The sequence below is a fragment of the Equus caballus genome, chromosome 30, assembly GCF_041296265.1.
Source record: "Equus caballus isolate H_3958 breed thoroughbred chromosome 30, TB-T2T, whole genome shotgun sequence".
In the NCBI taxonomy this organism is placed as follows: domain Eukaryota; kingdom Metazoa; phylum Chordata; class Mammalia; order Perissodactyla; family Equidae; genus Equus; species Equus caballus.
Window position 1 is genome coordinate 18,100,322 of NC_091713.1, and position 27,878 is coordinate 18,128,199.

The 27,878-nt window shown below is 52.1% G+C and overlaps 1 protein-coding gene across 7 annotated transcripts in view; it reads left to right on the forward strand.

Annotated features, from left to right (window-relative positions):
- SUSD4 (sushi domain containing 4) overlaps positions 1-21,526 on the forward strand; it is a 123,879-nt gene extending 102,353 nt beyond the window's left edge. For all 7 annotated transcript variants that reach the window (XM_070256024.1, XM_070256027.1, XM_070256023.1 and 4 more), the window contains 4 exons: positions 14,078-14,269; positions 15,564-15,708; positions 19,124-19,506; positions 20,504-21,526. In XM_070256024.1, coding sequence (XP_070112125.1) covers positions 14,078-14,269; positions 15,564-15,708; positions 19,124-19,506; positions 20,504-20,532 — 749 coding nt within the window. In that variant the 3' untranslated portion in view covers positions 20,533-21,526. The remainder of the gene's footprint in view (positions 1-14,077; positions 14,270-15,563; positions 15,709-19,123; positions 19,507-20,503) is intronic.
- Positions 21,527-27,878: the final 6,352 nt, after the last annotated feature.

A 27,878-nucleotide genomic window follows, 5' to 3' on the forward strand; every position in this document is an offset into this window, starting at 1 on the left:
ACTAAGAAATACTGCATAAATCTTAGAAGCCCTTTTGCTATTTCTTTCCTATGTGTAATATAGAACCATACCCATAAGTGTGCATGCCCACACGCACGCGCACACTCAATACAGCTAGGAACAAAGTGTGCCCAGTTCCTTCCCACTATTATGAACTATGTACTCAACAATTTATTTCATCTGCTAGGATTTTCCAATAGACAAGAGACAAGAGAAGGCACCAAAATTTAAGAAAAAAATTATGGGAGAAAAATTTGAAGTTCGTACAACTCAATATATTAATTTACATTTATCAGTGTGGCACTTTGGGGGCACTTGGTCCTGCTTGTGCAGGGAGAGCTTAAAAATTGCCGGGATCACTGGCAGTTTAACTCCAGCGAGGCTGATGGTGGAAGGGCTGCTGGTCGCAGAGAGGCAGAAAGGACCTGCTCCAGGTACACCCTTACCTGTGGGCTTTCTGTGTAAACGCGTGGGACACACACTCCTTTTTAACCTTGTGCCCCTGATTTCTCTCCCTGTTAAAAACTTAAGCTGCCCCAAGAACCCTCAGGCATTCCAGCTGCAGGGGAATCCTCTTTTGTAAAATGTTCACAGACACCAGGACCCTGACACCACAGATGTCTCGTGATTCATTTTCACCTTGTGGCGACTAAGGCTGTTCTCGACTGAGCCGTTGGTGCTCCAGCCACTGCAAAGAAAGAGGAGCAGCCTAATCAGATCCCAGAAACACGTGTCAGCTTTTGATTCTAGCACAGCCTTTCCTTGCCGCAAAAGGCCGTGGGGGTAAATCACGGCTTCACCTGTGCTCCCTGCACCCCCCCCCCCCTCCCTGGCTTCATCGTGTCTCTCGAACCAGGCTCGCTTCAGATTTCTTATGTGAAGCCATATTTTTCTTTTTTGGCGCTGAAGTTGCACAGTTGTCATCAGATGCCTTCTGTATATCTTCAGGGACACCCTCATGTGGTGACTCCGAGGTGGAAGGCAGATTAGAGTCCCTCCCTTGGGGCTGCTGGGTAATATCGATCTTAAATTTGATCTGTCAGCACATCTCTGAGCCAGTAAACACCGGGCTCCAGCCAGCCAGGAATAAACAAAGCCCCAGACTCGTCATCGTTTGCTTCCTTGGGTGGACACGTTTATTGACCTTCCGTGTTGTTACAGCAGAATAAGTGGAAAATGTAATACGCTGTATAATGTTTATTGATTTTCCCTGAGCTAAGAGCAAAGTTTCGGACGTAGTCTTGGAAACGGCTATAACTTTGAACTGGAGGGTTCCATTCAGCTTCCTGGAATCGTTACCCAAACTTAGACTGGACTGGTGACAGCTGGCACAATGGCAGTTTTGATTATTAGGAGCCAGCAGAACTCCTGAAGGCAGAGGTTTGGGTGGTTCTGTCCATGTAGAGAGCAGCGGCTGTGCTCCTGGTTCCTATGAGGACGGCTCAGACAACATGCTGGGCTCTGTTGGGATGATGCCCTCGTACTCCATACTCAGAATCCTGGTTTCTCCAGGCTCCTGCAGGCCAGCTGAGGTCCAGATTCTGGCATTAAGAGAGAGCTTTCCCTCCCCATCACCACTGAGCTCAGCTGAAAGCTTTTCTCATGGTCTGGGGCAGCATTTCCCAAACTGTCCTGTGCATATGAATCACCTGGGAATCTTGCTAAAATGAAGCTGCTGGTTCAGTAGGTCTGGGGTGTGCTTTGAGACTATGCATTTCTAACAAGCTCCCAGCTGATCCCAAAACCGATGATCCATGGGGTCAAAACAAGGGTCTGGTAGAAGGTGAAGACCCAGACCAGATACCATGGCCGTTTAATTCTCACACTGACTCCACTGAATTTTGTAAGCCATGCATCCCAGCAGGTGGAGGGAGAATGGAGAGGGTTTCCTTTTTTCCAGCTCTTTATTGCAACGGCCTGAGGCAGCGCTCGCAACTCTGACTCCCCAGCTGGGGGGCCTTGAAGACCTGCCCAGCCCACCCAGACCAATTAGGCAAAGCTCCCCAGGTGATGCTAATGTGCAGGCAAGGTTGAGGGACCACTGACTTAAGTCATTAAGTCACTCTTCAACTGCAGCATTGATATGGCAGGGAGGGGGGTGCTGGTCATCATAGCAGCAAACAGCAGGAGAGGGAGTGCTTCGCTGTTCCTCATGGTTAATGGTAGAACACTGCTCTAAGAAGGTTCCTAAAAATGTATCAGGGCTCAGACAAAATAGGAGTTTATTTTCACACAGCGATATTAGTGAATGTGGGTCAGCCAGGGTCTCTTCTCCACCCAGTCGTTCAGGGGCCAGCGGAGGCTCTGCTGTCTTCAAGATGCAGCTTCTAAGGTCCCCTTGGGGGGTCATCTCCATTCTAGTGAGGCAGAAGTTTGGAAGAGTTTCATGGATCAGGCCTAGAAGTAGTATTTATCACTTCTGTTGACATTCCATTGACTAGAACTTAGAGGGACAATGCAGACAGCTCGGTGCCAGGAAGAAGATGGGAACAGGATGGTGGTGAGCAGCCCGCAGCCTCCACCACCAGCCCCGTGGGGTAGCCCTACTTGAGGAACATCCTGGGGGCTGCGTAAACCTTTGAAAGAGTCAGAATGAAAATATCCGATCAGAGCACCTAGGCTCATGGCTCAGGAGGAGTAAAAAAAAAATTAGATGCTATAGGTTATTATGTTCTAGATTCTTCTGTCCCCCTAAGATAATTTGTGTGAATAGTCACAAGGCACATAGACTATTTTTAAACCTCATTTTCCCCTTTTGCACATAGTGAACTATGTAATTGGATTAAGGACTGTGAAAAGTGATATACAATTTTCAACTCTAAGCTGCCCCCTCTCCCACGGCCACTGCCAAGCAATGGCCTCACCTCAAGTTCATTCAGAAAGTGGGAGCCTTCAGACGGCAACTTGCCCATCTCTCCACCGCCCTGGCTTCAGGTCCACTCGTACCTGTGTCCTGCTCTTCTTCCCTTCGGCTCACTCCTGCTCCCATCAAAGGCCAGTCTGTCCACTGGTGTGCATATGATCACATCTCCTTTCACCTTCTTGATGACTTCCCTCCTTCTGTTCCTCCTCCCACCCTGCATCACCAGTCTTGTCCTCCATGTTGGACAGCTCCCGTATACAGTCGTGCGCCACAAAAGGACCTTTCAGTCAAGGATGGACTGCGTATATGATGGTGGTCCCATGAGATTACTACCATAGCGCCTAGGTGTGCAGGAGGCTATACCATCTAGGTTTGTGTAAGTGCACTCTATGATGTTCGCACAAGGACGATATCGTCTGACGACACATTTAGCAGAACATATCCCCGTCGTTAAGCGATGCGTGATGGTATAACTTGTAAACAAGGTCTAGAGCTCCTGCAGGGTGGGCAAGATCCCCCCGGCCCTCCAGTGGCCCCATTCACTGGTTCCCTTCAGCAGACTTCTCTAATGAGTCCTCTACAGTTCCCACCCCGTTCACTCAACTCACTCCCAAATGCCTTCCACCCACCACACTACGGAAATTACTTTCGTCAAGGTCACCGGTGACTTCCATGTGGCCGAATCCAAGGGCCACTCTTCTGTTCCCATCTTTCTCAGCCTTCTAGGTACCACTCCCTCCTCCTCAAAGCAGTTTCCTCTTGCAGCCTCAGTGATGCATCCCGGTCTCTGTTGCCCCTAACTGATTTCCGGCGTTTGGATGGGGACCCCTCCTCTTTTTTTCTCTACCCTCTCTCCTTAGGTGGATTCATCCAGTCTGGTGGTTTTAAGTATTATCTCCATGCTCATGACTCCTGAGTTCTAACTCACCCAAGTTAGAACTTTCTCCAGCTGCCTGATTGACCCTTGGATGACTCTCACTGGCAGCTCCAACATAACCAATGCAAACCCAAACTCTTAGTGCCACTCCCTTTGCACAAACAAACAAAACAAAACCTTATGTGGTGAATGGCACCTCCATATACCCAGGTGCTAATGTCAGAAATCTTGGGGTCAGCCTTGATTCTTCTCTTGGACCCCAAATTCTATTCGTCAACAAATCCTATTGTAGAAACAGAATTAGAAAATTCTAAAATATGTCCTATCACTCTATTTCTCATGATGTTGGCTGCCACTCTTCTGGTCCAAGCCACCTTTCTCTCTCACCTGGTCATGGCAGCAGCCTCCTAACAGCCTCACCACTTCCATCCTGCTCCCCAATAGTCTGTTCTCCAGAGTACAGCTAGAGCTGTCTTTTAAAAATATGTCTATGCCTGCTCTTCACAGTGTCCCTTACACTTATGATAAATCCCAACTTCTTGCCATGGGGCCCATGGAGCTACCAGCACACTGTCCCAGCTACCTGTCCACCATCTCCCCTCTCTTTGGCCGCCATCCCAGCCTCTCTTCATGCCTCAAACTTGCCTTCACACGTGTCGTGCCTCTGCCTGGGATGTTCTTCCCAACTCTTCCCTTGACCGGCTCCTTCCTAGTCTTTATGCACCATGTATTGATTTATGAGAAATATCAGTGCTTCTCATTTATCTTTAGTGAAAGAACCAGTGGTTTTGTTTTTGTTTTCCGATATATTACAGACTAATAACTGTATAATGTTCAATAAAGATGGGTTATAGAAAAAATAAAACAAAAAGACAAAGACACAATACAAGTCCCACTTTTAGTTATTAGATTCAACAGTAGTAAAACTGCATTTCGATAAATAGGAATCAAAAACACTCTTTGATGTTGTGACAAAGCCACATTGCTACAAAAATTTCTGAACGGCTACTCTTGATTTCTCAATTTATTTTGTATGGATTCGTAGCAAACCGTTGGCGCACCAGTGCTGGTCTACGGACCCGCTGTGAATGGTTCTGCTCTAGGTTTCAGTTTAAATGCCACCTCCCTAGGGGCCTTCCTTGAACAGCTCTTCTAAATTTGATTCTTACACATGCACACCCGACAGTGTTACATTTCTTCTCTGCCTCCTGGTGGTCTCCATTCGTGGCAAAGAGAACTTGTGATCAGATGTAACATGAACAGTTCCTGATCTTGAAATCAGTCAATTGCTTAGCCAGTGGGTAATTTCTCCCAGCTCTCTCTGATTACTCATAGTCCCTGTTGAAGGTGCTTCCGGTGCCTGGCTATGCCTATGATTTGGGGGAGCGGAGAGTGAGAGCACCTCCTTTCCACCCTCTGTCAGGAAACAACCCCGAACCTCCAGCGAGGCTTGAGCAGTTTCTACCTCCAGTTCCAGCCGTAGAATCCGATCTGTAGCATCAGGGTGGGGCTGGAGACTCAGGGGAAGACTGTGTTATTCCAAGTTCTTCACAGAAACAGAACCAGTAGAACCATCTATAGATGGACAGATAGGTGTTATAAAAGAGGGTATTTGTTATTGGAATTGGCTCATGTGACTATGAGGCCAAGAAGTCCCACAAGATACTGTCTGCAAGCTGGAGACCTAGGAAAGCCAGTGGGGTAATTCAGTCCGAGTCTGAAGGCCTGAGAACCAGGAGGGCCAGGGCTCAAGGCAGGAGAAGATGGACATCCCAGCTCAAGCAGAGAGCAAATTCACCCTTCCTCTGCCTTTTTATTCTGTTTAGGTCCTCAACGGGTTGAACGATGTCCACATGCATTGGTGAGGGCCATCTTTACTCAGTCTACTGATTCAAATGCTAATCTCTTCCAGAAACATCCTCACAGACCCGCCCAAAAAGACTGTCTTACCAGCTATCTGGGCATCCCTTAGCCCAGTCCAGCTGACACATAAAATTAACCATCACAGGAACCCTGCATTATCCACATGAGGGGCCAAGACCTCAAGGACATCCCCACAAGGACCTGTCCTCTCGTGATGGAGTCTCTTCCACCCAGGACCTCTCTCTCCCTGTTCCTTTTTTCTTCTTGTCCTTTGCTCCCTACCTGTACTGGCACCTTTCACCTCCTCATACTTGTCCTATTCAAGGCCCACCTCTTACCTTTCCTGGCCTCCTCTTGTGTCTGGGGAGTCCTCAGTTTCTCCACGTGCACATGACACCTGTTCTCTGGCCCATCTCCATTGCAGGAGAAGCACGGTGGCCTGGCCTTGCATTTGTAAGCCCTTCCACCCCTGGTTACCTCCACCCCTGCCAATTCCAGGATACATTTTGGGTCTTATAGTGCATAAAATACAAGAACATCAGGCTCCTTTTGGTCCCAGGTGGCTTCCCTGCCTCCCTGGGAGGCGGGGTGCCTGGTCGCCCTATCCCACCTCTTGTGTGTGTAAGAGTGAGATACTGATATTTTGTTCAGCAGATACAGGAGAAGGCTTGTTCAGCCATCTAAATACTCATTTTTTGCTTATTTATCATCTGTCTTTAGTAAGCCCCCTGAGGATAGAGACAATGTAGGATCTAGCTTCAGTGATTGTCCAAAACATATTTGTTAAATAAACCATTTAAGAAATGAGTGAAGGAGTAAGATCAGTATACCGGACAAGAGGCTCTTCTTTCAGAGGGTCTAAACACAGCCATCCCAGTCTAATCGGTTCCCTTCTCCATGCCAAAGCAGGTGCCGTAGGGCTGATAACTCAAAACAGGAAGAGATGGCCAAAGGATCATTTTTTTCCACTTAGGAATGCATCAGCCTTTCTTTCCAGCTTCATTTCACTTCAGCAATAGGATTAGTTGAGCTTCCCTGAGCTCAGACGGTGGCCTGGGGGCCTGGTGGACGGAAGGACAAGCAGGAAGCCGTGTGAGATGTATTTGCCTGTAAGCAAGTGAAAATGCTCCAACCACACCCTGGTGGTGGGGACAGCATGGGCTTCTGCTTCCAACACCCCCCAAACACAAGGTGGCACTTGCTGCCTGCCCCTGGGGCCCTCCAAGCCATCCGTCTCCCATGTCATGAACAGAACTCACTGGGAGAGGCCAGGAGTCACCTGCAGAAATGATCACAGGCTGGAGAGACGGAAGTGGTGACTTGGGTGGGAGAAAGCATCTCTGTGTCCCTGTTAGGACAGAAGGAGGCAAGTTGACTGAGTCTTGGGGAAGCTCCATCTGTGGAGAGGATGGTGTGGTCCACCTCCCAGAAGAAGCCAGCCAGGATTGCAGAGGGTGAGGTGGGAGGCCCATTAGGCGTGTGAGCATCACAGGCCTCCTGAAAGCGAGGCAGCAGCCATGTCCAGAGAAGGTCCTTTGGTGTCCCCGTGGAGGAATGACCACAGAGCCAGTGTGCTCCAGTAATGAGCCATCAGCTGGGCTGCCCCTCACAGGGGACATCTGGCCAGGGGGACATTCTCTCATCTCTCACACCCAACTGGACCACGTTCTTGCTGGGGGACAGGGAGGAAATCCTCCTTGGGGCACATCCCTCATGAGCAGGACTCCGCAGGGTGGACACCTTGCCCAGGCTGGAGGTGGACCGAGAGGAATTCGGGGATCCCAGGCACTGGGCAAACCCTTTCCCCTGCCCTCACTCCCCAGAGCAGCTTCACCTGTGAGTGGGGATGGGGCGCGGGGGTCCCCCCACCCTGGAAAACAAAGCAGGCAATAGTAGTACCTGGTATCAGCCGCCTTAGCAAGCCCCCTGACTCAGTACCCTTGGCTCAGGCAATCCTCACAACAGCTCTAGCTGGTGGGTATTATTGTCCCCATTTGACAGATGAGGAGGCTGAGGGACAAGGGGAGCTAACTGGCCAGTGAGGGCAGAGCTGGGCTCAAACCCTGCCCCATGTGCCTCTGCAGTCTCCGCTGGGCGTCCTGCCAGCTGGGTGGGCGGGGCCGGGCCTGGGGCCAGAGCTGAAGGTGAGGCGCACGGAGAGGTTCCAAGGAGTGATTCTAGGGGCATTAGGAACATCTGGGAGCGTTTGGGGTTGTTCCGATGACTGGGAGGTGCTGCCAGTATTTCCTGGGCAGGCTGGAAATGTTAAACCCCATGGTGCACTGGACAGTCCACACAGGGAACCGCTGCCTGCCCAGATCGCCACTGCAGCCCTGGCGAGAGGCTCTGCGGCCTCACACCTCACCCTCGCTTCTCCTGGGTTCCTTGAGATGCTGCGTAATATTAAGAAAGGAGTCTGATTGCCCCCACCTCTGTGGGCTGCCCTTGGAAAAGGGAGGTGGTAGGGCGGTCTTCCCTCAGGAAGACTAAAGAACAAGTTTCCGGGGCTCGGGAAGGTACCCCTGTATTTTATCCACGATGGCAGTCGCTTCGCAATCGGAGTTGTGTGAGCAGCGGTCCAGCACGGAACAGCTGGGCCAGCCCTTGTCCCTAAGTCTGAGGTCGGCCGAGGCCCGCCCAGGAGGCTTCTGTCCACAGCCATCACTGGTCCGGGTCTGTGAAACGTCAATAGCACCTGGAAAAGCCTTTATGGGTTTTTCCAATCGAGAGGAATAGAATTTTCTTATGTTTCCATTTTTACACTATTTTCCAGAGGAAAACCTGAGCATCTTTCCCCTGCTCTTTATTTTCCGCACCTCAGATTGGTGGCTCCTGTGTTTTATTTTTACATTGTGTTGAATCCCCTCCTCACCCGACACTTAACCTTTTCCTGAACTGGCGCCACCACATCTCTGTTAAGTGTCGTCCGCGTGCAATGAAGGATGTGCGAATTTAACATGTCGTTTGTATCAGATTCCCCATGGCACTGGGATCTGCACACCCCTGGGTGCATCCTGGGAAGAAGCCAACTGTGAACGTGCCAGGAGCGTTGACCTCTTTATTTCAGTGTCCGTCTCACGGGTGGGGCTGGCAAAGCCCCATCTCCCTTCCCTAGGACATCCATAAATGCACGCAAATCTTTGTGTTGTGCTCATGTGGTGAAGAAGTTTTCATAAAGCTATTATCGCGTCTCGACTTTTCCTTCTCCCATTAAAGAATGGGACCAGAAGCTGCTTGAAAATTGCAGCTCGTTGCCCCTGGGGGAGGGGTTGCGGGGGTGGGGTGGGGTGGGGGTCCTCTGGTTTATTGTGCAGACTTTGAAGTTTTCATTCACTCACATAACAAACGTTTGTCAAGAGTAGTGCTGGCTGCCATAGGAGTTATACAAATTTAAAAGACACAGCCCCTACTTTCAAAGAGTTTATGGCTTTGTGCAAGTACAAGGCGTAGAAAATGTCCAGACTGCCCAGGAATGCCAAGGTCACGCCCAGGTCGTGCGGGAGAGCTTGCTGTGAAGTTGGTGTTCATGCTGGAATGAAATGTGAATCGGTGGAAAGAGCCACAAGCGGGGTGAGGAAGGATGCTCAGCAGGAGAGGGAGGGGCTGCTCGAGAGGAGAGGAGGCTGGACAGGAGGGAAGGCTTATTTGGGGAAACCACAGTCACCTGGCATTTCCAGCCCCAGCTCAGGCCAGCCCAGGGTGGACTGAGGTTCCCCCGCCTCTGCCCTCCCCCTAGTCTAGCCCATGAGACACTACAGATGGAGAAAACTATACTCTGCGGCTGTTTGGTTGGGTAGGAGTTTTCCTGCTAATCGAGAAGGAACCATACCCCTCCGTCACGAAGCGAGGAGCAGAGGTGGACAGGGATTAGGATCCGTTTCTGGCTGAGTCTCTGCAGAGCATCACATGGATTCTGCCCATAACCATCCAGTGTCCAGACTCCATGCCTCACAAAACCCACAACTGTTGCTAATAATTTCTAAGTTGTGAGAAATGTTAAAAAAAAATAGAGTTGCAGAAGAATCTATTCGTGCCACCCACGGGTTGTCACGGGTATTATTTTGCTGAGAACTAGCAACTGCTGGGAGCTGAGTCACCCGCTGACCCTAAGACAGTTCTAAGCAATTAGCTCTGACCAACCGGAAGTTCGAGGAACCCATAGGTTACTTCCAACGCTAGCCTCATGGCCGATGTTAAGTGGCTGTCTGCTACGGGCAAGAGGCGTCTGTATGTTGGAGCATGTCATCCTGTCTGTGTAGACCTGTCTGCTTCTCAGGGAAGGCACAGAAAGGAGAGAGAGAGCGGAACTCAGTTTAACCCACAGTGAGAGGCTGTGGTGAGAGCTGGAAGTCCTCTGAGCCTTGGGCACTCCTTATTTTTTTTTTTAATAAACAATCATTTCTTTCTTTCTTTCTTTTTTTTTTGCAGAGGAAGATTTGCCCTACACTAACATCTGTGCCAATCTTCCTTCGTTTTTTCTTCCCCTCCAGAAGCCCCAGTAGATAGTTGTGTATAGTAGTAAGTTCTTCTGGTCCTTCTATGTGAGCCACCACCACAGCATGGCTACTGACAGTCGAGTGCTTGATTCCACACCGGGGAACTGAACCTGGGTCACCGAAGCAGAGCACATGGGACTTTAACTGCTAAGCCATCAGGGATGGCTCTCCTATTGTTATTTTTAAGTAAGCTTCCCTGGTTTATAATTAACAACACTTGTGGCTTCCTTCCAAGTTAAGGCCACTCCTACCCCTGCCCCGACCGGGACGCACAGGGGTTTCCTTGCAGCCAAGCTAATGGTTGGCCAGGTACAATCACTAGATACCCTGAAAGGTGTGAAGACAAATGTTTCCACTTAGGGGGAAAAGGCATCTCCTTTAGCAGCCGATTATGACAGTCTCCGAATTAAAGGTCTACGATGAGCGGTTTTTATCTGGCCTCCGAGAAAACGTATGGAGGAGAGGCATCCAGATCCTCTTTTGGGATGTGTGGGGCAGGCCTGGCGCAGTCCAGGTATTGTAATGGCAGGAGGTGCTGGTGGAGCCCCCACACGGGAACTCCTTCAAGTGTGGGCACCAGTGACCCTAACTACTGTTATTTATTAAGTGCCTGCTGTGTTCCGGACGGTTGTGGTACGTACTTTACATCCACCTTCTAATCCTCAAAATGACCCTAGGAATTGTTTCTCTCCTTACACGGATGGGGACGCCACAACCCCAAGAAGTTAAACAAGCTGTGAACACCCCATGGCTCATCAGTTTAGAGCTGGGATTGGCACATACGTTTGGGGACCCGCAGCCCGGGCCTCTGTGCACACGCAGTGCCACCTCCCTCTCCCCTGTTAAGTGATTGGTCCGCACGGTCCAGTCATTCTTCAGCACATCCTGGACCATTTGCCTCGGGGTTGATGCCATGATTTGAACAGTCCTTTATCCTCCAGGCCAAGTGAGGGAAGTTGCTGCTGATAGCAAACTTGCATTTATTTACAGGGCCTCTTCCGACCTCGCATGATGTTTTCTGGGCCTTGCAAACGTTCTGGTGATTTTCTAATCCTACAGGGACCCTGGGGACTTGTTGGGAGGGCCTGCTAGAAGGAGAGCCCCCTGCTCTCTATGACCTTGGCCACGGAAAGGGCCTCCTCTCCCAGGGAAGGTCCGGCCTCCTGTGAGCTCTGGGGCAGCACCCACGGGAGGTACAGAGGAGAGGGACACCCCCCCACATACACACACTCATCCCCAAGCCACATGAGCTGGCAGCCCTGGAGGCCACTGGGGTGGCAGATGTCACTGTTCGGCTGGCCATACAGCAGACAATTGTCCCCACTCTGCATCCACCTTCACTCTGCTCCTGAGAGCCTGGTGGCTCCCTTTCCTGGGCAGGCGGGTGCTGGAGCACCAGACACTCTCCCTTCCCTCTGTTCTTCCGAGAGAAAGGAGCCTCTGGGGAGGTAGGAAGCAACATCACCTCCCTGGTGAGGCCAGGACCAGCTGAATGTTGCCAGTGCCTTTTTCTCTCTCTCTCCTCCTCGCCAGCCTTCCTCCCTTCCCTCTCTTCTCCTGCCACCTTGCTCACCTACTGGAAATGCTCACAGAACACCCCGGAAGTAGCAGATTTGACCAGAGCCCCAGTTGGTGGAACTGGAAATGCATCAGGTGCTAGGACACCATGGCCCTGGGCGGCTCTGTGGAGGGCGTCTGCCAGGATGGGAGATGCCCTGGGGTGGCAGTAAGTGCCTCGGCCTTAAAAGAGCTCCAGTCCTGACTCTGCCAGTGTTCCCTGCCAGGGGACCCGAACGCAGTCACCTGACAGCCACCCTTCCTGGAGCACACACTGGGCCTGTGGGCCTCAGACCCCTTCCTGGAACTTCCCCTGTGCTGCCCACTGCAGGCCACATTCCCCACGTCCCCTGGCTGGCTGACTCTCCGCTGGCTTCGTCCAGAGGGAGCCTGAAGGTGGACAGGTGGAGAAACTGGGGCATTTCGCCCTGAGCCTCTCTGCTCTGGGGCGTCTCCAGCAGTGTCTGAGTTTCCTTGGGCTCCAGCCTCCACAACAGTCAGCTGTGTGGTTCCAGCTTCTGCTGGGATCCCAGCAACTGGGACTCCTCCATCCTGCTTGTCCAAGGGTGATAGGGGCTTCCTGCCACTGCTAATCAGGGGGCCTCATTGCCCCCATCAGCTGTTCCATCACCCCTGTAAGCAATCACATTTAGGTCCCTCTCTTTAGCTACTCAGGTCCCGGCTGTCCCTGGCTGCCCACTTAGCTGATGGCAGCTCTGAACTGAGCCCCTGCCAGCTTCCTTCGGCCCAACCCCCAGCCACTCCAGTTTGACACATGAGGACACTGAAGCTCAGAGGTGAGAAGCCTCTTGGTCAGGGTCACTCAGCTGGTGAGGAGTTGAGCCAGAACTCACACCCAGGCCTGCCTCGGGCAAGCCTGAGCTCCCACCTTCTCCTCTAGAGAAGAGAACTTGAATTCTCTGAGCTTCTGTTTCCCCATCTCTGAAAAGAGCTGACAGGATCTTCACTGCCGTGTCATTTGTAGGATTAGAGAGAGTGTCTGTGAAGAGCCTCCGTTGGGTGGTCCTGCTGAGTGGGGGGACCCATGTGGCTATCTGGCCTAAGTGGGCACACATTGCTGCCAGCCAGTACTCCTGACACGCTTTCTGTGGCCTTCCAGTGGTCGTTGTGAGTGAGCTGTGAGGGTGCCTGTGTTTCTCCATGGGCTGGGGTTTTGGGTACCCCTGGGGAGGAGCTCAAAAGTTAACTCTTTGTTTTGGTTGGAGTTCTTTGTGGTTCCCACAGATGTGGGGTTGAGCTGGCCTCGGTAGAGTTTGTGCTTTGATTGTTTCTTGAAGAATGCTTCAGTGGCAGTGGCAGTCCTGAGTCTTCCAGGAAATAGAGCTCTTTGTGGCATGAGATGGACAAGCCCCAATTTCCAGGGCTGTCTTTCTGGACACAGAGATGGAACTGCTCTTACCTTATGACCCAGGGTGCAGGCTCAAGAAAGGAATCTGAAAACAACCTTTTTCTTCCCCTAAAATCATCGAATATTAGGGTCAGAAAAACCATAAAATATCCTTGAGGGTGGAGTAAGCTTCCAGGGCCTGCCCCATGGTGTAGTGGTTGGGTTCAGCGCACTCTGCTTTGGCAGCCCAGGTTCATGGCTTCAAATCCCTGGCGTGGACTTACACCACTGGTCAGCCATGCTGTGGCAGTGACTCACATACAAGGTAGAGGAAGATTGGCACAGATGTTGGCTTGGGGCTGATCTTCCTCACCAAAAAAAAGGAAAAGAAAAGAATAAGCTTCCATTTTACAGAGAAGAAAATCAAGGATTAAATTGGTTAAGTGACCTGCATGAGGTCACAGAGCGTTGGTGGCAGAACCAAGCGTAGGACCCAGGGCTCCTCCTTGCACCCGCTGCCCACTCCCCACTGATCTGGGCCCCCGGGAGCGGGAGGCTATGGCCTGGGCCTGCACACAGAGCCAGCAGAAGTTCTGCATCTCTGTCATCGGCCAAACCCCATCAGGGATCAGGGTAGGGACACCCAAGGATTTGGCCAGTCCCGGATTACTACAGACTTGGGATAGCTGTTCCTTTCAGTAAAGATTTTGTCCATAAATATCTTAATTTTATTTACTAGGTTGCCTGGCACATAATAGCATGCATTATTAATAGAGTAGCTGAATACTGTCTGTTAAATAGGCATGCTCTTTGCAGCGTAAAAGGAGCCTCTCTTTTATGATGTCCTTTACAATGCCACGTGGTAGCAGCACGTGCTCAGAGTATTACAGCCGGCTTCCGTTTGACCTCTCACAGAAACATAGAAGGCCGTCTCAGGGACAACTCACGAGGCTGGCGATTAACGTGGACGCACGCCTCTAAGTACTGTGTTCTCCCAGCCCGATTTCTGTGCCGGGAGCTTCGCGCAGGGTAAGCATATGATTCTGAAACTCTTATTCTCCCCACTGCCCAAGTGTGCCCGCTGCCTCCGATGGTGAGCCACGGCGATTTCATCTGCCACCCGCGGCCTTGCGATCGCTACAACCATGGAACCGTGGTAGAGTTCTACTGCGACCCCGGCTACAGCCTCACCAGTGACTACAAGTACATCACCTGCCAGTACGGGGAGTGGTTTCCTTCCTATCAGGTCTACTGCATCAAGTCAGGTGAGCGCGTCGAGCACCTTGCCCTCCCCGCACGGGCCAGGCTCGGAGGGCACACAGTGGCCGCTGGCTGTGTCCTGGGCTCCATCCCTCCTCACCCACACACGGTGTTAGGATCTCATCTTTGTGGATGCACGTGGCTGATGATTCCAGGCCCTGTTCAGAGGGTCAGGAGCATTAACCTGTCTGTTCCCAGGTTAAAGTGCAGACCCTCCGAACAGGGTCCCCATCCCCCTAGCACCCATGGATTGAGCTCCAGCCTCTGCACACTGTCTTCTTCCAACCCCATCCCCTTCCACTGACAAGGACACAGGCCCATGGGTGTGACCCAAGCATTGCCTGACTCTACCTTTCTCTTCTACTTAAGGTAGTAGAATACAAACTATATTATTATGGGTGAGACCTGATCTCATTTATAAAAATCTAGGCCACTTGCAAGCTTCAGGGCTTTGTAGTTAGTAACCAATTACTAGCATACCAGCCTCGCTACTGGTCTCAGAGCACCAGGGTAGTGACCACGTGACGGAGACCTGGGCACCAGCGCATACCCGCCCACCGTCTCCTGCCCTCCCTGGTCCTGCCTACCCGCCCCGTGTGCCTGTGGCCAAGCAGTGGGGATGGCTGCACACTTTTCCCTGCACACAGCATGTGGGGGAAGCGTGTGTGGACACGGTGCATCTGGAGGTCCAAAAATGGTCACGTTAGCTAGCACTGGAGGAGGGCAGAGAGGGTCTAAGGGGGCGGCTTCTGAGCAGGATGAGGGCAGGGGAGGAGGTGGCAGCAACAGGGACGAAGTCTAAGAGATAGGTGGCTTGTGTCAAAAGGACAGGAATCTATTCTGGAAGGGTCTGCCCGTGCCGCCCCTTACTTGGCAGACACCCTTCTGTCTCTTCTTCATCCCAACCGATGGTCTATTCCAGAACACTCACACAGGGCTTTAGCCCACTTCCCACTCCCCCTGCTCTTGGTCCATTTCAGAACAAGACTTCTCCAGGGGAGAGGAAACCCCTCTCCGCCTGAGCTGCAGGTACATTATTTAGCCCCATGCCAGGCTCACCCCAGTCTGGCGTGTGAACATGTGGGTCTGTCTTCAGTCTGCCGGAGCCCATGCTGGAGACAGGTTTTTAGTGTTCTGGGATCTTGGTGGGATGTAACACAGGCCGACTTGGTCAGCGCCCGGGGCACGCAGTGAGCGGCTCATTGGCCAGATGAATCCAGCAAACGGGGACACGTGGGAACCTCAGCGCCCATCTCAATCTGGGAGCCTCATGCACTGCTTTGTTCTCTCTTGTGGCAGAGCAAACGTGGCCTGGCACCCACGAGACCCTCCTGACCACGTGGAAGATCGTGGCGTTCACGGCCACCAGTGTGCTGCTGGTGCTGCTGCTCGTCATCCTGGCCAGAATGTTCCAGACCAAGTTCAAGGCCCACTTTCCCCCAAGGTCAGTGCTGCAGCCTTGGTGGCCCACAGCCACCCGGGTCAGGCTAAATGCAGCCGCTGTGCACAGCAGAGAGAGAAGGTGGTGAGCCAGACCCCTGAGGACTGCAAAGTTGAGGTTCTAAGGGCGCACGGGAGAGAGAGCTCAAAACACTTTGCTGGGCTGTTTCAGGGTCTGGGAGGCCAAAGCGCCAAGCTGGAGACAGACCTCATTTCCTTCTTTCTGCCCTCCCTCCGTGAGCCTGTCTCCCTCCTTCCCTGGATAGACCATTCTCGGGGCACGCATTGCGGGAATGCGGGGAGGGGAGCAGAGTCCAGGCTGCACGCTGTGCGCTGCGCCCCCAGGGGCGTCGTTCTCCCCGCCGTCTATGCGTGCAGCCCTGAAGTCACATACCTTGGAGCTTCCAGTCCTCAGGGAGGATAAGAAATACACTGAGCTAATTAGGGAGAAAGCAAGGGTGTGTGACCCAGTGTGCGATGGGAAGCCTCAGGAAGAAGAGGATTCTGGATGGGGGAGTCAGGACAGGGCTAGGGAGAAGCCGCCTCACAGGTGGATCTGAGCGTGTGGGTGGGACCTGCCGAGCGCGCTTCTCCATCTTCCTCGGCTGCACGAGTAAGCTTGGCTTGGCATCTTCATCCTCCTCATCGTCATCACCAAGGAAGAGATTGTCCAATACCTCTCTGAGCACACAGAGCAGCCTGTGGCCCTTCCCCTCCCAGCGCCGGCTGCTTGTCCGGAACAAGCTACACCAGCGCCCTTTGGAACAAAGGAGAGCCACTCGGCACTGCTGTTGGTAGATCATTGTTTCTGGAGGGAGAAGTTGTTTAGAAAAGCAAAGGGATGAGTTTGTGACCATTGGGAAAAGGAGGGCAGGGCACCAGTCATCACAGGATGCTAGCCAGGGCTCACTGACACGGCTGCCTTTCACAGAGGAAGAATCATAAGCACCCGTTGGATTCCTGTGCCCATTTCAGAATCTTCTCCTTTTGGGACCTCATGCTTCAGAAAGGGTGTTTATTCTTGCCCACAGGGACAGTCTCGTTCCAGGGCCATGGGTAGAACCCCCTGGAAAAGAGAATGTTGCTAAGTGGAAAAGGGGGCTCCTGGAGTTAACCACTCCTTCTTCTCTCTCTTCCCTCCTGGACAATCCAGTTGTGTCTCTCCCACCTCCCAGCCAGGCAGGGAGTGAGGAAGCTGGCAGTTTCTGGAGATAGAATCTACCTACCTTCCCCTTGACCTCCTGCCCTCCAGGATGGCCTCACCTCACTTAGCCATGCTCCCCTGCCTGGCTGCAGGGGCCCCACAACCTGACATGCACCCCACTCTCCCAGCCACGAAAGGGTGCTGCATGCGGGAGGCGCCTGCATCCTCACCAGGCCCAGAGTGTGTCAATGCCATCCTGGCACCGTAGCCAAGCCCTTGCTGAGGTTGCCGGAACCTTCTCTCCTCTCAAAGCTGCCATCCGCTGTCTTGGTCCTCACCATCATTATTTATTCATCAAGGACCGTGTTCTAGCATTGTGCAATTACTGTATCTAAAGAAGGCCTGAGGATGACAACAAGAAGGCTAAGCCACAGGTTGTGATTTGCGGCACACTGGAGTGCTTTAAAATGGCCCAGAGAGCTATTTTTCTACATGTGCTTGGAAGGAAACTTTCCAGTATTAAGATGTTTTCAAAATATTCCCCAAAACTCTTTCACTTGATTTTTTTTTTAATCCCTCGAGTATTTTTATCTTAAATGATTCTCTAGTTGTTTTGGAAAAATCGGTGTCATCTATTCAAATACATAAGATTCTCAAGGGCAAGCCCGGAATGGATTTTTTTTCTCCATTTCCCACAAGAGTAGGCGCTGGGGAGATGCTCGGTGGCTCTGTCTGGGGGAGCTGAGGGTCATGGCTGGGACATGGGGGAGCTACTGGACCGTGGGACCCACGGCCTGGGCCACTGTTGAGTGAGAAATGGAGAACAGAGGGGCAGCTGGCTGCCCTGGCGTAGACAACTTTGGGGGAAAGGCAGTGAGGAGGCAGGAGGTCCTCCGTGAAGAAGGAGGCAGCATGAGACCATCGGGGGGGAGGCCGGGAAGGAAGGGGACTCAGCTTGTCAGGGGTACACTGACAAGCAGCTGTTTGGGGGAGCGGAGCCTTACTCAAGCTCTTACCTTCCTGCCTCCTGCCTTCAGGGACCGTGGGCCCTGCCATCTCCCTCCCTCCACGGGTAGCCTTAAGAATGGTGGAATAAGAACCCATTGCCATAATCTCTAAGCAGGGCGCTCCCAAAAGTGAGTGGACTTGACACTGTCCCTTGAGTGATAGAGACAGTGCAGCCCAATCCTTCCCGCCCCCCACTCAAATGACAGGTCCAGATGTTCCATTTCCTTGGGCTTTAGAGGCCCTGCCACCAGCGCTCAGGGGTTCAGGTCCTGCCCACCCAGCTGGGTTGTCTCTCTTCCTGATTTACCTTCTGGCTGCATCACTCTGCACCAGTTCCCCGCAGAGGAAAAAAGAAACCAAATTCCACTGGCCACTTATTAGTGGCTACTCCAGGTTTGTCTAGGGGGCCACGAGCAGCAAGAGGCCATAGAGGCCGTCGGATGGAGCTCACCTTGCGCTTTGGCATCAGACGCTGCCTGGGCTCAGATCCACAGCGCTGAACGTGCAGGGTGACGAGATGCAAAGGGACAAGGCCAGGAGCTGCGTGCGTGCCCACGTGAGGAGATGTCTGCAGAGAGAACAGACCATGTATGTGCCACCCCCAGAGCCCTTGCTCCAGGCAACACAGGCACAGCTTCGGTTCAACTGATGCTGGGTCGAGAGGTGGAGGGGAGGCCACGTAACTTGAACCAGGTAGTGAGATGGTGCTCAGAGCTTTCTTTTTTTTTTTTCCTGTTGCTTTCCTCTCTTAACTAAAAATTAGTGATTTTTATACTATAGCAGAAAACAAAACAGAAGCATAAAAGGCACAGGGTCTAACCTTTCTTTGTAGGCACTTAGGGTCCGCAGTTCTCTATACTTTTAACAATTCTATTCCGTTTTCAAGAATCTTCCTGAGGGATGCTGCAGAGGCACATAGAATGTTCTGTTGGAAGGGACCATATGGTCCCCCTGCCCATGAGTTCATGGCCATAAGGCCAAGCCCAGGGGTCAAATGCGGGAGGAAGGGAGCATGAGGAAGTTGTGGAGCACAGAGGCAGCAGGGAAGAGCAGGAGGGGAGAGGCAGGGGGCCCGGGGCAGTGAGGAGAGGAAAACTTCTGCTCTCCAAGTGTGGCCGTGGTGAACGGCACTGTTGCCAAGCCAGAGGCTGCTGCTTCTGCACCACATCCTCACAGGGCCCAGAGGCCCGCTGCACGGAGGAGCCGTGGTGGCCTCAGCCTGGGGTGGTGTCACTCTGACCTGTTGGCACTGCTTTCCTTTGCACAGGGGGCCTCCTAGGAGTTCCAGCAGCGACCCTGACTTTGTGGTGGTGGACGGGGTGCCCGTCATGCTCCCGTCCTACGACGAGGCTGTGAGTGGCGGCTTGAGTGCCTTAGGCCCTGGGTACCTGGCCTCCGTGGGCCAGGGCTGCCCCTTACCTGAGGACGACCAGAGCCCCCCAGCATACCCTGGCTCAGGGGACACGGACATGGGCCCAGGGGAGTCAGAAACCTGTGACAGTGTCTCGGGCTCCTCTGAGCTGCTTCAGAGTCTGTATTCGCCTCCCATGTGCCAAGGGGGCACCCGCCCTGCTTCCGACAACCCAGACACAGTTGCCAGCACAGCAGAGGAGGTGGCATCCACCAGCCCGGGCATCGACATTGCAGATGGTGAGTGATCTCCCCAGGGCCTGAGCCACCCTTGCATACACCTCCACACTCAGCATCCAGTGCCTTCAAGCCGGCCTCTTGCTGTGTATGTCCCCCTGCGCCCCTGCACACAGCCAAATCAATGCTTCCCTCTCACTCAGCTTAAATTGCTTCTTGCTCTCTCTGCATGTGAAAGCCGTGGGCAAGGCCAATTATGGGAAGGAATGATCATCATCTCACAAGTGGTGAGCCCATTAATGGGAATTTCAGGAGGCACAAAAGGGCACCGAGCCGTCCAGACTGGAAAGGCTGCGGCAGGCAGTCCTTGGCTTTCATAGCATCTGTGCGATCCAGGCTATTTTCCTTCTTTATCTCATAATGAGCTGGGCTTCTCAAAGTGATGCTTAGGAACAGGATAACACACGCCAGCTAAAAGAAAGACCCGGATGCGTGTGCTAGAGCCCAGCCCCACAGAAATTTGAGGGACATACAGGTTATTTTTTGCCAAGCGTGAAGTAAAAGATGTATGTGTGTCTGTCACAAGGAAAGGCAGATTGCAGCTCATGGTAAAGTAGGAAAAATGCATCACACTAATTAGGGCTCTATTTCCTGGGGGAGGGGGCACCAGCACCGCTTTAAAACCAGAGCACCGATTCCAGCTTGTGTCGTCTGTAAATGGCAGTAATGATGCAGAAACAGGGGGCTCCTAGTTCCCGGTGGAGTTCCTCTCCTGCAGTACCGTGCTGTCTCTCTGTGCGTGCATTGGTAACCTTTTGGCTTGTATGACCCTTAAGGCACATGGTTAAAATCTATTTTGTTTTTTATGAGCTGGGTATAAGACTTTCCAGCAAATAGATGTACGGCAGAGTTGGTTTATTTGATTATTAACTGATACGTGGAACTTAACATCTCCTTCTTCTCACTGACTTCAGGAACTGTAGGTATTTTGAGAAAGCACGTAATTCCAGATCATTTTCGGTGTCCTAAGGAAATACCCATCTCATCTCCTTTCTTACAGAGATCCCTCTAATGGAAGAAGATCCGTAACCAGGCAAAGTCCCAATGACTCTACTGCCCCTCTGGGGATGAGACCCTTTCACCTTGGAGTGAGGCCACAGAAGGACAGGACTTAGGGGGATGGGGGAAGTTTTCTAAGTATCTCCATGGGGACGGTGACTCACATCGTACATCTCGGACTCGACAGCGAGGCTGACGAACTGCGGTGGCAGTGCTTCTAAATGAGACTGGAGGACTCCCCAAGACCAGTGGGGAACAAAGGGATGCAGGAGGACCCCTGTGCCGTCCTGGGTGAAGGTGTTCAGTGTGTCTCGTGCTGTGGAACGTAGGACAATTCTACGCACATGCCATCAAATCCCACGTCCCGTTGGCTTAGGTTCTGACTACCACCTGCCTCCTCTGAAAGCATGTCACATTATGTAAATTTGCTTCTAAAATCTGCCTCCCACTGTCTCTGGACTTCAAATTCGGATGGATCAGCCTCCATGGGAAGTCCACGTGGAGCTGCTGGAAGAGTGGCAGAGCGCCCCCTGCAGGCTCCCAGAGGGAGGGTTCTCATGCGGCCTTTGGACAACCTTCCTTGATCTGGACAGCTCTACTCAAAGCAAAACTAAAGCAGATGTGGCGGTTCCAGTGAGAAAGGAAAGACTCAGGCAGACTCTGCTTTCTGGAAACTTCTAAAAGTAGAGTTCGTGCGCTCCGTGCTGTCCTTTGGTGAAATGTTGTCCGTATTTGTAGTCATGTTCTAGCCCATGGATCCGTGGCGTTGGATAAATCTTGTGACTTGACACATGGTCAGAATGTGTTCAGATACATCTCATGGTGGAGAAGGTAACCAAGGTAATGTTTCATTTGGGCGTCTTAAAAAGATTCCACTTAACGATTTATCTTCGAGTCATGAGCCCCTCTCCAGTCAACTCTTATGATTGTTGCTTCCACTCCCAAACTCAGCCATATTTTATTTTCCAAAACAAAAATTGTTTCTGTAAACACATTCCTCCTCCAAATAAAGTATGAGGTTGGATTTCTTTTTTCCTTTTCTTTTGTCCTGCACAGTCCACAGGCTGGCCTCCCAGGCCCAAGGCAGCTCTCCCCTCCCGCTCTGGGGGCCTGGGGCTGCCCCTCCTGCCTGCCAGTCTTGCATTCCTTCTGTGCTATCTCCTGGTACCCAGTGGGTGGTGTTCCTCAGAAAATGATGGATAAAAAAATTTCCCGAGTCCCCAAATGTCTCTTCAAATACATGTTGATCTGTGGCGTTGATTCCCTCCCTCCTCTGGGTTTTAGACAAATGGAAACAAAACTCTGATCCATAAAATTGCTCTGCTGACAGAGCAGCGAGAGCTGGAGGCTTATCAAATCTTGTTTTTTCTTGACATAGACTGATTAAAAATTTAAAAGAAAATGACAGTTTGAAGCGTGACTTTAATAGTGGAGTGGAGTTGGAGGACAGAGGAGGGGCAGTGACAGGGGTCATGGGTGATGGAGATAAAGTGTAGAATAGAACTTGAACCTCAAGGAAGTAACTTGCCCAGCCTGGCACCCCAGGCAGTGGCGCCAGCAGCAGCAACAACGTGCTGAGCATGTGGGTAACAGTGTTTAGTAATTATAACTTTGTTTAGTGATGGCCTTACCTGTCCCTGGCACAACTTTGTACTGCAAGCCCCATAAAAGGAGCTAGATTGGTGCTTAAATGCCACCTGGCCCACCCAGGGACAGATGGCATGGGCAGCTAGGTGGGCATGCGGGGATCCAGGGTCCACCGTGGACAGCCTCCCCCAGGCAGCCTTCCCAGGATCTCTGTCAGGCCAGGTCTCGGCTCTTCTCCATACCCACACCCATCCTCCTTCCCATGCCCGCTCCATGGAGGGTGTGCGTCAGAGACCATCAGGCAAGTAGGTGGGAAGAGGTGTGCAGGGATGTCTCTGGGGCCTGGCCTTGCCTCCTTCCAGAAAATGTTCTGGAAATGAGGGAGCAGCAGCATGCCACCCCGTCACCTGTGAACCAGTACAGGGATGCGTTTCCTGTCCCCTGCGCCTGGGAGACAGGTAACACAGGTGCCATATACGTCCAGATATGGTGTCAACCTTGTTCTAAGAACAGCGGCAAGTGAGAAGGAAATGCCTGCTTAAGGGCAGCATCAGACAATGTCTCACCGAGTCACCTGGACTCTCCCCTCAATCCTTTTAGTTTGTGGCCACATCAGAGTCTCACCCACAAATACTATTTCCTGGGATTCTTTTTCATTATAGTGAGTTTATGTGGCAAGAAGGAATCACCAGGGTATCCCAAGCATGTCGTGATTCAGACTCTTTTGGTTCAAAAGTCCCGGGAGGTCCTCTGGATGTGAACGAGATCAATCTTTCTCACGCCACCACAGGAATTAGTAGGCATGAGAGTGCACCAGGCGTAGTGTGACTTGGGGCCCTAGAGGTGTGGTGTGCGAGAGACCCATCCTGAACGGCGGTGCTCCCTGCTCTGGGAGAAAGAGGCGCCTTCAGGACCATGGTCAGGGGCGTGCAGTTGAGCCCCGGAGGGTGTTCCATGGAGCCAGCCCAGGTGTTTACAGAAGGGCCTGCAGAGCAGCAGTTTTCTGGCTGACTGGCTCCCGTCATAAGCACTGCAGAAGTCACAGGGCGTCTTCACACTTCACTTGTGTGCAGCTTTTTTTAATTGCAAGGTTGTGATTTGCTGATGTGGGATCTTTAATCTTTCCCACCTAATTAGCCCCATCCCAGCAGCTGGCACCCAGACAAGACTGCCTTCTCCTCCTGCAGAAGTGTTTTGCCCCTGGCTGCACAGCAGGAGTCAAATGCAAAGGCCCACGGGCCACAGCCTGTTGGGTCCAGGGGCTTCTCCCGTTCCTTTGCTCCCTCCAAGGTCCCCCACCTCCACCCTAATCCCCTCCCCTGGTATGGCCCGGGTCCCAGTGTATTCCCCCCAGAGGCATGGCAATATTGTGGGAGAACATGGGCTTTTGCAACCAGCCATTGCCTGGCTTTAAAACCCGCCTCTGCCGCTAGCTGGCTGTGCACTTAGACGAGTTATTGCCCTCCCTGGACCTCAGTTCCTCATGCAGAAGGTCGAGATGCTTGACCTCTGCCCTCCTCGCTGGGCTGGGATGTGGATGACAGCTCATGTAAGTCAGGCACCCGGCGCACAGTAGGCATTTGATAAATTGCAGCTGTTCTCCCTTGTTGCGGAGTGTGATGGAGGGTTTCACGTGGGTCACTAACTCAGGCACACGTCCCTGGACGCCTTCGACTTGCCTTGTTCCCTGCTGCCCTGGAACATGTCTGCAGGCGAAGTTTGTTTGGAGCTGCCCCAGGCAGTTAGACTGAAACATGCTGTGCCTATTCCCCGGACCCTTCTCCCAGGAGGCCCTCCCAGGCTTCTGTATGCGAAGCTTTCTGGGCAGAGGGAAGTTTTCAATCCTTGGTCCTTTGGGCATTTCTGGAATGCTCCAGAAAGTTCTGCTCAGGGAGGGCAGGACAACCTCACAAATTTCCCCAAGGACTCAGGTCATCTCCACAGACAGCCCTGTAGATTAACACTCAGCTGCTTCCCTCATTTTATTGTCTATTTTGGATTTAAAGCATAAAATTAATGCCTATCCATTTCCAAGGTGATAAAGGGAAAGCTCGGGTTAGGGAGGTGTGGTCCAGCAGGCAGAACAGAGCCCCTGAGAGCAGCAGCCGCTTGTCAGGAAGGGTGGATGCTGGGCACAACGGCATTGAAATTATACAATTTAACTCAGAGTGTGTGGCATCGGCACAGCCGCGTTTAACTGCCGTGGCAGGCGATGTACCGTCTCCACCCTGGCCTGGAAATCAGTCCCTGGGGACCCACAGTGCACAGTTTTAAGTGCCCGGAGGAGTGCCCAGCTACCTGAGTGGGAGCGTGAATGTGCTACACCCAGAGCCTCATCCAGGCATCCAGAGCCCGCGGGAGCCCTGGGCCTCCAAGGCCCTGGGATAAAGAAACCGGAACACCAGCAGATGCATAAAGAATTTGGGGCGAGGTTGGATGAGATGGAGCCTGAGGGAATAAGGGGACTAATATTTTCTGCTTGGAACCTATAAGAAATATTTATAGACCCCATTTCAGTCAATAAATATTTATTAAGCACCTGCTAAGTGCCAGGCCCTGTCTGTGCTCTCTAGTCCGGTAAGAAACAAGGACCGGTAAACAGGCAGCGACATACAGGAGCTGTGAAGCTCAGGATGCCTGACCCGGACCTGGGCTTTCAGGAGGCAATGGCAGCCGAGCTGGGAGCTGGCAGATGTGGGTGTGCAGGGGGAGAGGACCACGTGCCATCCTGGAGGTACAGGAGACCTGGGTGAGTTGAGAAATGGAGAGTTGTCCTGTGTTTTGGGAGCCCAGAGCTTGCGGTCCTTTGGAGAGGATGAGAGGGTGGGCAGACAAGGAGAGAGACGGGCCCGGAGAGATAACTCAGGACCAGACCGGGGTTCCCTCCTCGGGCCACCTGAGGACTTAGGAAAGAACATTCCACAGCTTCCCTCAAGACCACATTCTTAGGTGTGACAAACTCCTTCCTCGTGTTGTCCCTTCCCGTTTGGTCTTAATGGAGATTTTGTCACCCATGCCCTGTGCGCTTTGCTAACTCTCGGGCTCCATGGTTCCAGGACTCTCATCTTTCCTTCATGTTTTACAACTCCTTCAATCCTTTGATGCTAGATTCCTTCACATCCCCTCATCGACATTTATGGGAAGCCCATGAGTTATCACTAAGCTGCATGCTGAGGGCACCTAAATAGATGAAATACGCACACAGGAAACCATAAACCAGGCGGACGGGCAGCGACAGCACCACATACCTGGTGCCTGGCAAGCACATGGAGGAGGCCCCCAGCCCGGCCTGGGAGGCGGGGGATGTTTCCCAGAGATGGGGGTGCAGAGCCCCTTGGCACAGTGAGGCCATCTTTGTGCCCACATTAGCCACTCTTTCCTCGCCATCGAGGAGAATCTCAGTGCTAAATGGGACTCTCAAACTCGGCCGTCTGCTAGCTGTGACGTCTTTCTCTGCTTCAGTTTCCCCAACTGTAAAACATGGGAAATCATAAGACCTACTCCATAGGGTTGTTCGGTTGAATCTACGTAAATTGACTAGAACCACGTGGTATGGGGTACACAGTCAAAAGGTGTGACCTGTTACCGTTATTAACTCAGCCGGTTCTGTGATGCTGGCTCCCCTCCCCGACATCCCAGGCACAAAATTAAATCGACCTCCTGGGGTGTGTTTGCTCTTCTCCACAAGCATGGCACCGTGACGTGTTCCACTCTGATTATTGCACCATCTCCACTTGGCCACTGAGATTCCCTCTAAGCTTTTAGTGCCTAAACAAGCCCCTGAGGCACAGGTGTCAGCCCACTGGAAAGAGCCTGTCCTAGTATGATCCAGTTCACTTTTCCGAATCTGCCTTCACGGATGTCATGGGAAATGGGAGCAGCTGCTCTACAGAAAACTGTCTTCAGGTCCCCCCCCCCCCCCACCATCCTCCCCAAACCATCCAGGGGCAAAGCCACAAAGAAGAACGAAGCTAGTCCAGACTTGTTCTTTGTTAACTTATGAACTTACAGTGATTTTTGTCAAGCACCACTTTCATGTCTAAGGCCAACAAGCCGTCTGTTTAATAATTGAACCAGATGCTTGTCTCACATCAACACCGAACTCCCGAGTCCAGAGGTCACAGACCTACCTTCTTCATTTTGGTCCAACGCTGTCTCAGCTGAGCATCTCCATCCTCACGGGAGCTCCGGCCCCCGCAGTTCTTCGGGGGCCCCTAACGTTGGCTTAGCGATATCAGCTCTGGGTTTTCTAGGGACCTGGAGTGGGCACTTGGGCAGAGCTGTCAACTGGTTCAACTCTTGGGCATTGACATACCACAGACCTTATTTTAAATCTCAGCGCTGTCAATTATAGAAGCAAAGCAAGGCAAGAAGATTGACATTTAAGCCTCATATCCTGCACCTGGAAAGTGAAGGTACTAAGCACCTATTTCATAGTTTGTCATAAGGATTAAATGTGATGACGATATTGACAGCTTAGAACACTGCCTGGGACAGAGCGAACACTGAAAAAACGGTAGCTGCTCTCAATACCCTGTTCTTTCTCCTTCTGTGCTCCGAAGGAATCAAGAAACGCCCCCTTCCTATTAGTCTCCTGTCAGCCCTGCACCATGCCTCCAGGGCAGCAGTGTGCCCCTGCCGCTCTCATCCTTCTTGCCTTAAAAGAACTAAGAATACTCTGAGGTTCGGTTTGGCACGTCCTACAGCTCCTGCCCATCTCGGGGTCAGCTCCCTGGCCTCCGTCTTCCAGGTCAGGCTGCATCCCTCAGGCATCTGTGAGCCCCTGCTCCTTCCCCACCTGAGGGCTCACCAAGGCTGGGTCCCGGGAGTCCCTGTCATAATACGCTGTGAGGGCTGCCAGCATCCAGAGGGGACATCCTTGTGGAGTCTTGGGCTGTGAGACCGGCTCTCCCCGACTCTGAACTTACTGAAATATGGTGTCATAACAAAAACAGGGTTAAACAGAGAGCCTCATGGACTGAGCGCTTGGGCATCAAGGCATGACTGCAGCCAGCCCCAGAGGACCCTCTGACATTGCATGGGCCGTCTAGCACGGTGGTTCTCAGCTGGGGCGACTTTGCTCCCCCAGGGGACATTTGGCAATGGCTGGGGTTGTCACAACTGGGGGATGGAGCACCCCTGGCATCCAGTGGGTAGAGGCCAGGGATGCTGCTAACACCGCACAGTGCACACAACACAGCCCCCACGGCCAGGAATCTCCCAGCCCAAATGCCAGTAGTGCCAGGGTTGAGAAACCTGATTTAGGAGAGAAGTTCCGTGAGGCTGTGGGACTTCCTCTGTGCCCTACAGCTGCCAGATGACCAGGGTTTGACTCGGTCACCCGTGCTCTGAATCAGGGCATCCAGACCCTTTGGTGTCTGGGACCCTTTGACAGTCTGGCGAGGTCTATGGAGCCTTTCTTAGAATAATATTTCTAAATGCATAACGTAAGTAAAACCAATGGATTATATGGAAGCACAGTTATTAAAACACTTTTAAAAACTAATATATAACACAGTTATATATTTTTTTCTTGATTAACATTAAATAACAAAGTCTGGCAGTAGGTCTAATAACTACCATAAATGCAAGGCGGCGACAGTTTGCGTGAACAATATTTTGAGATCTCTGTAAACACTGGAAGGTGATCTGAAAATATCTGGAGTTTCTTTTGGTGACCAAGTCACAGGCACAGCTGATGCTATGGTTCGTTGTCCGCATGACAGTGAAAGAAATGCTAACCTCAGTTACAGGCTCATAAGAAGGAGATGCAAGTGTTTCTCATTCAA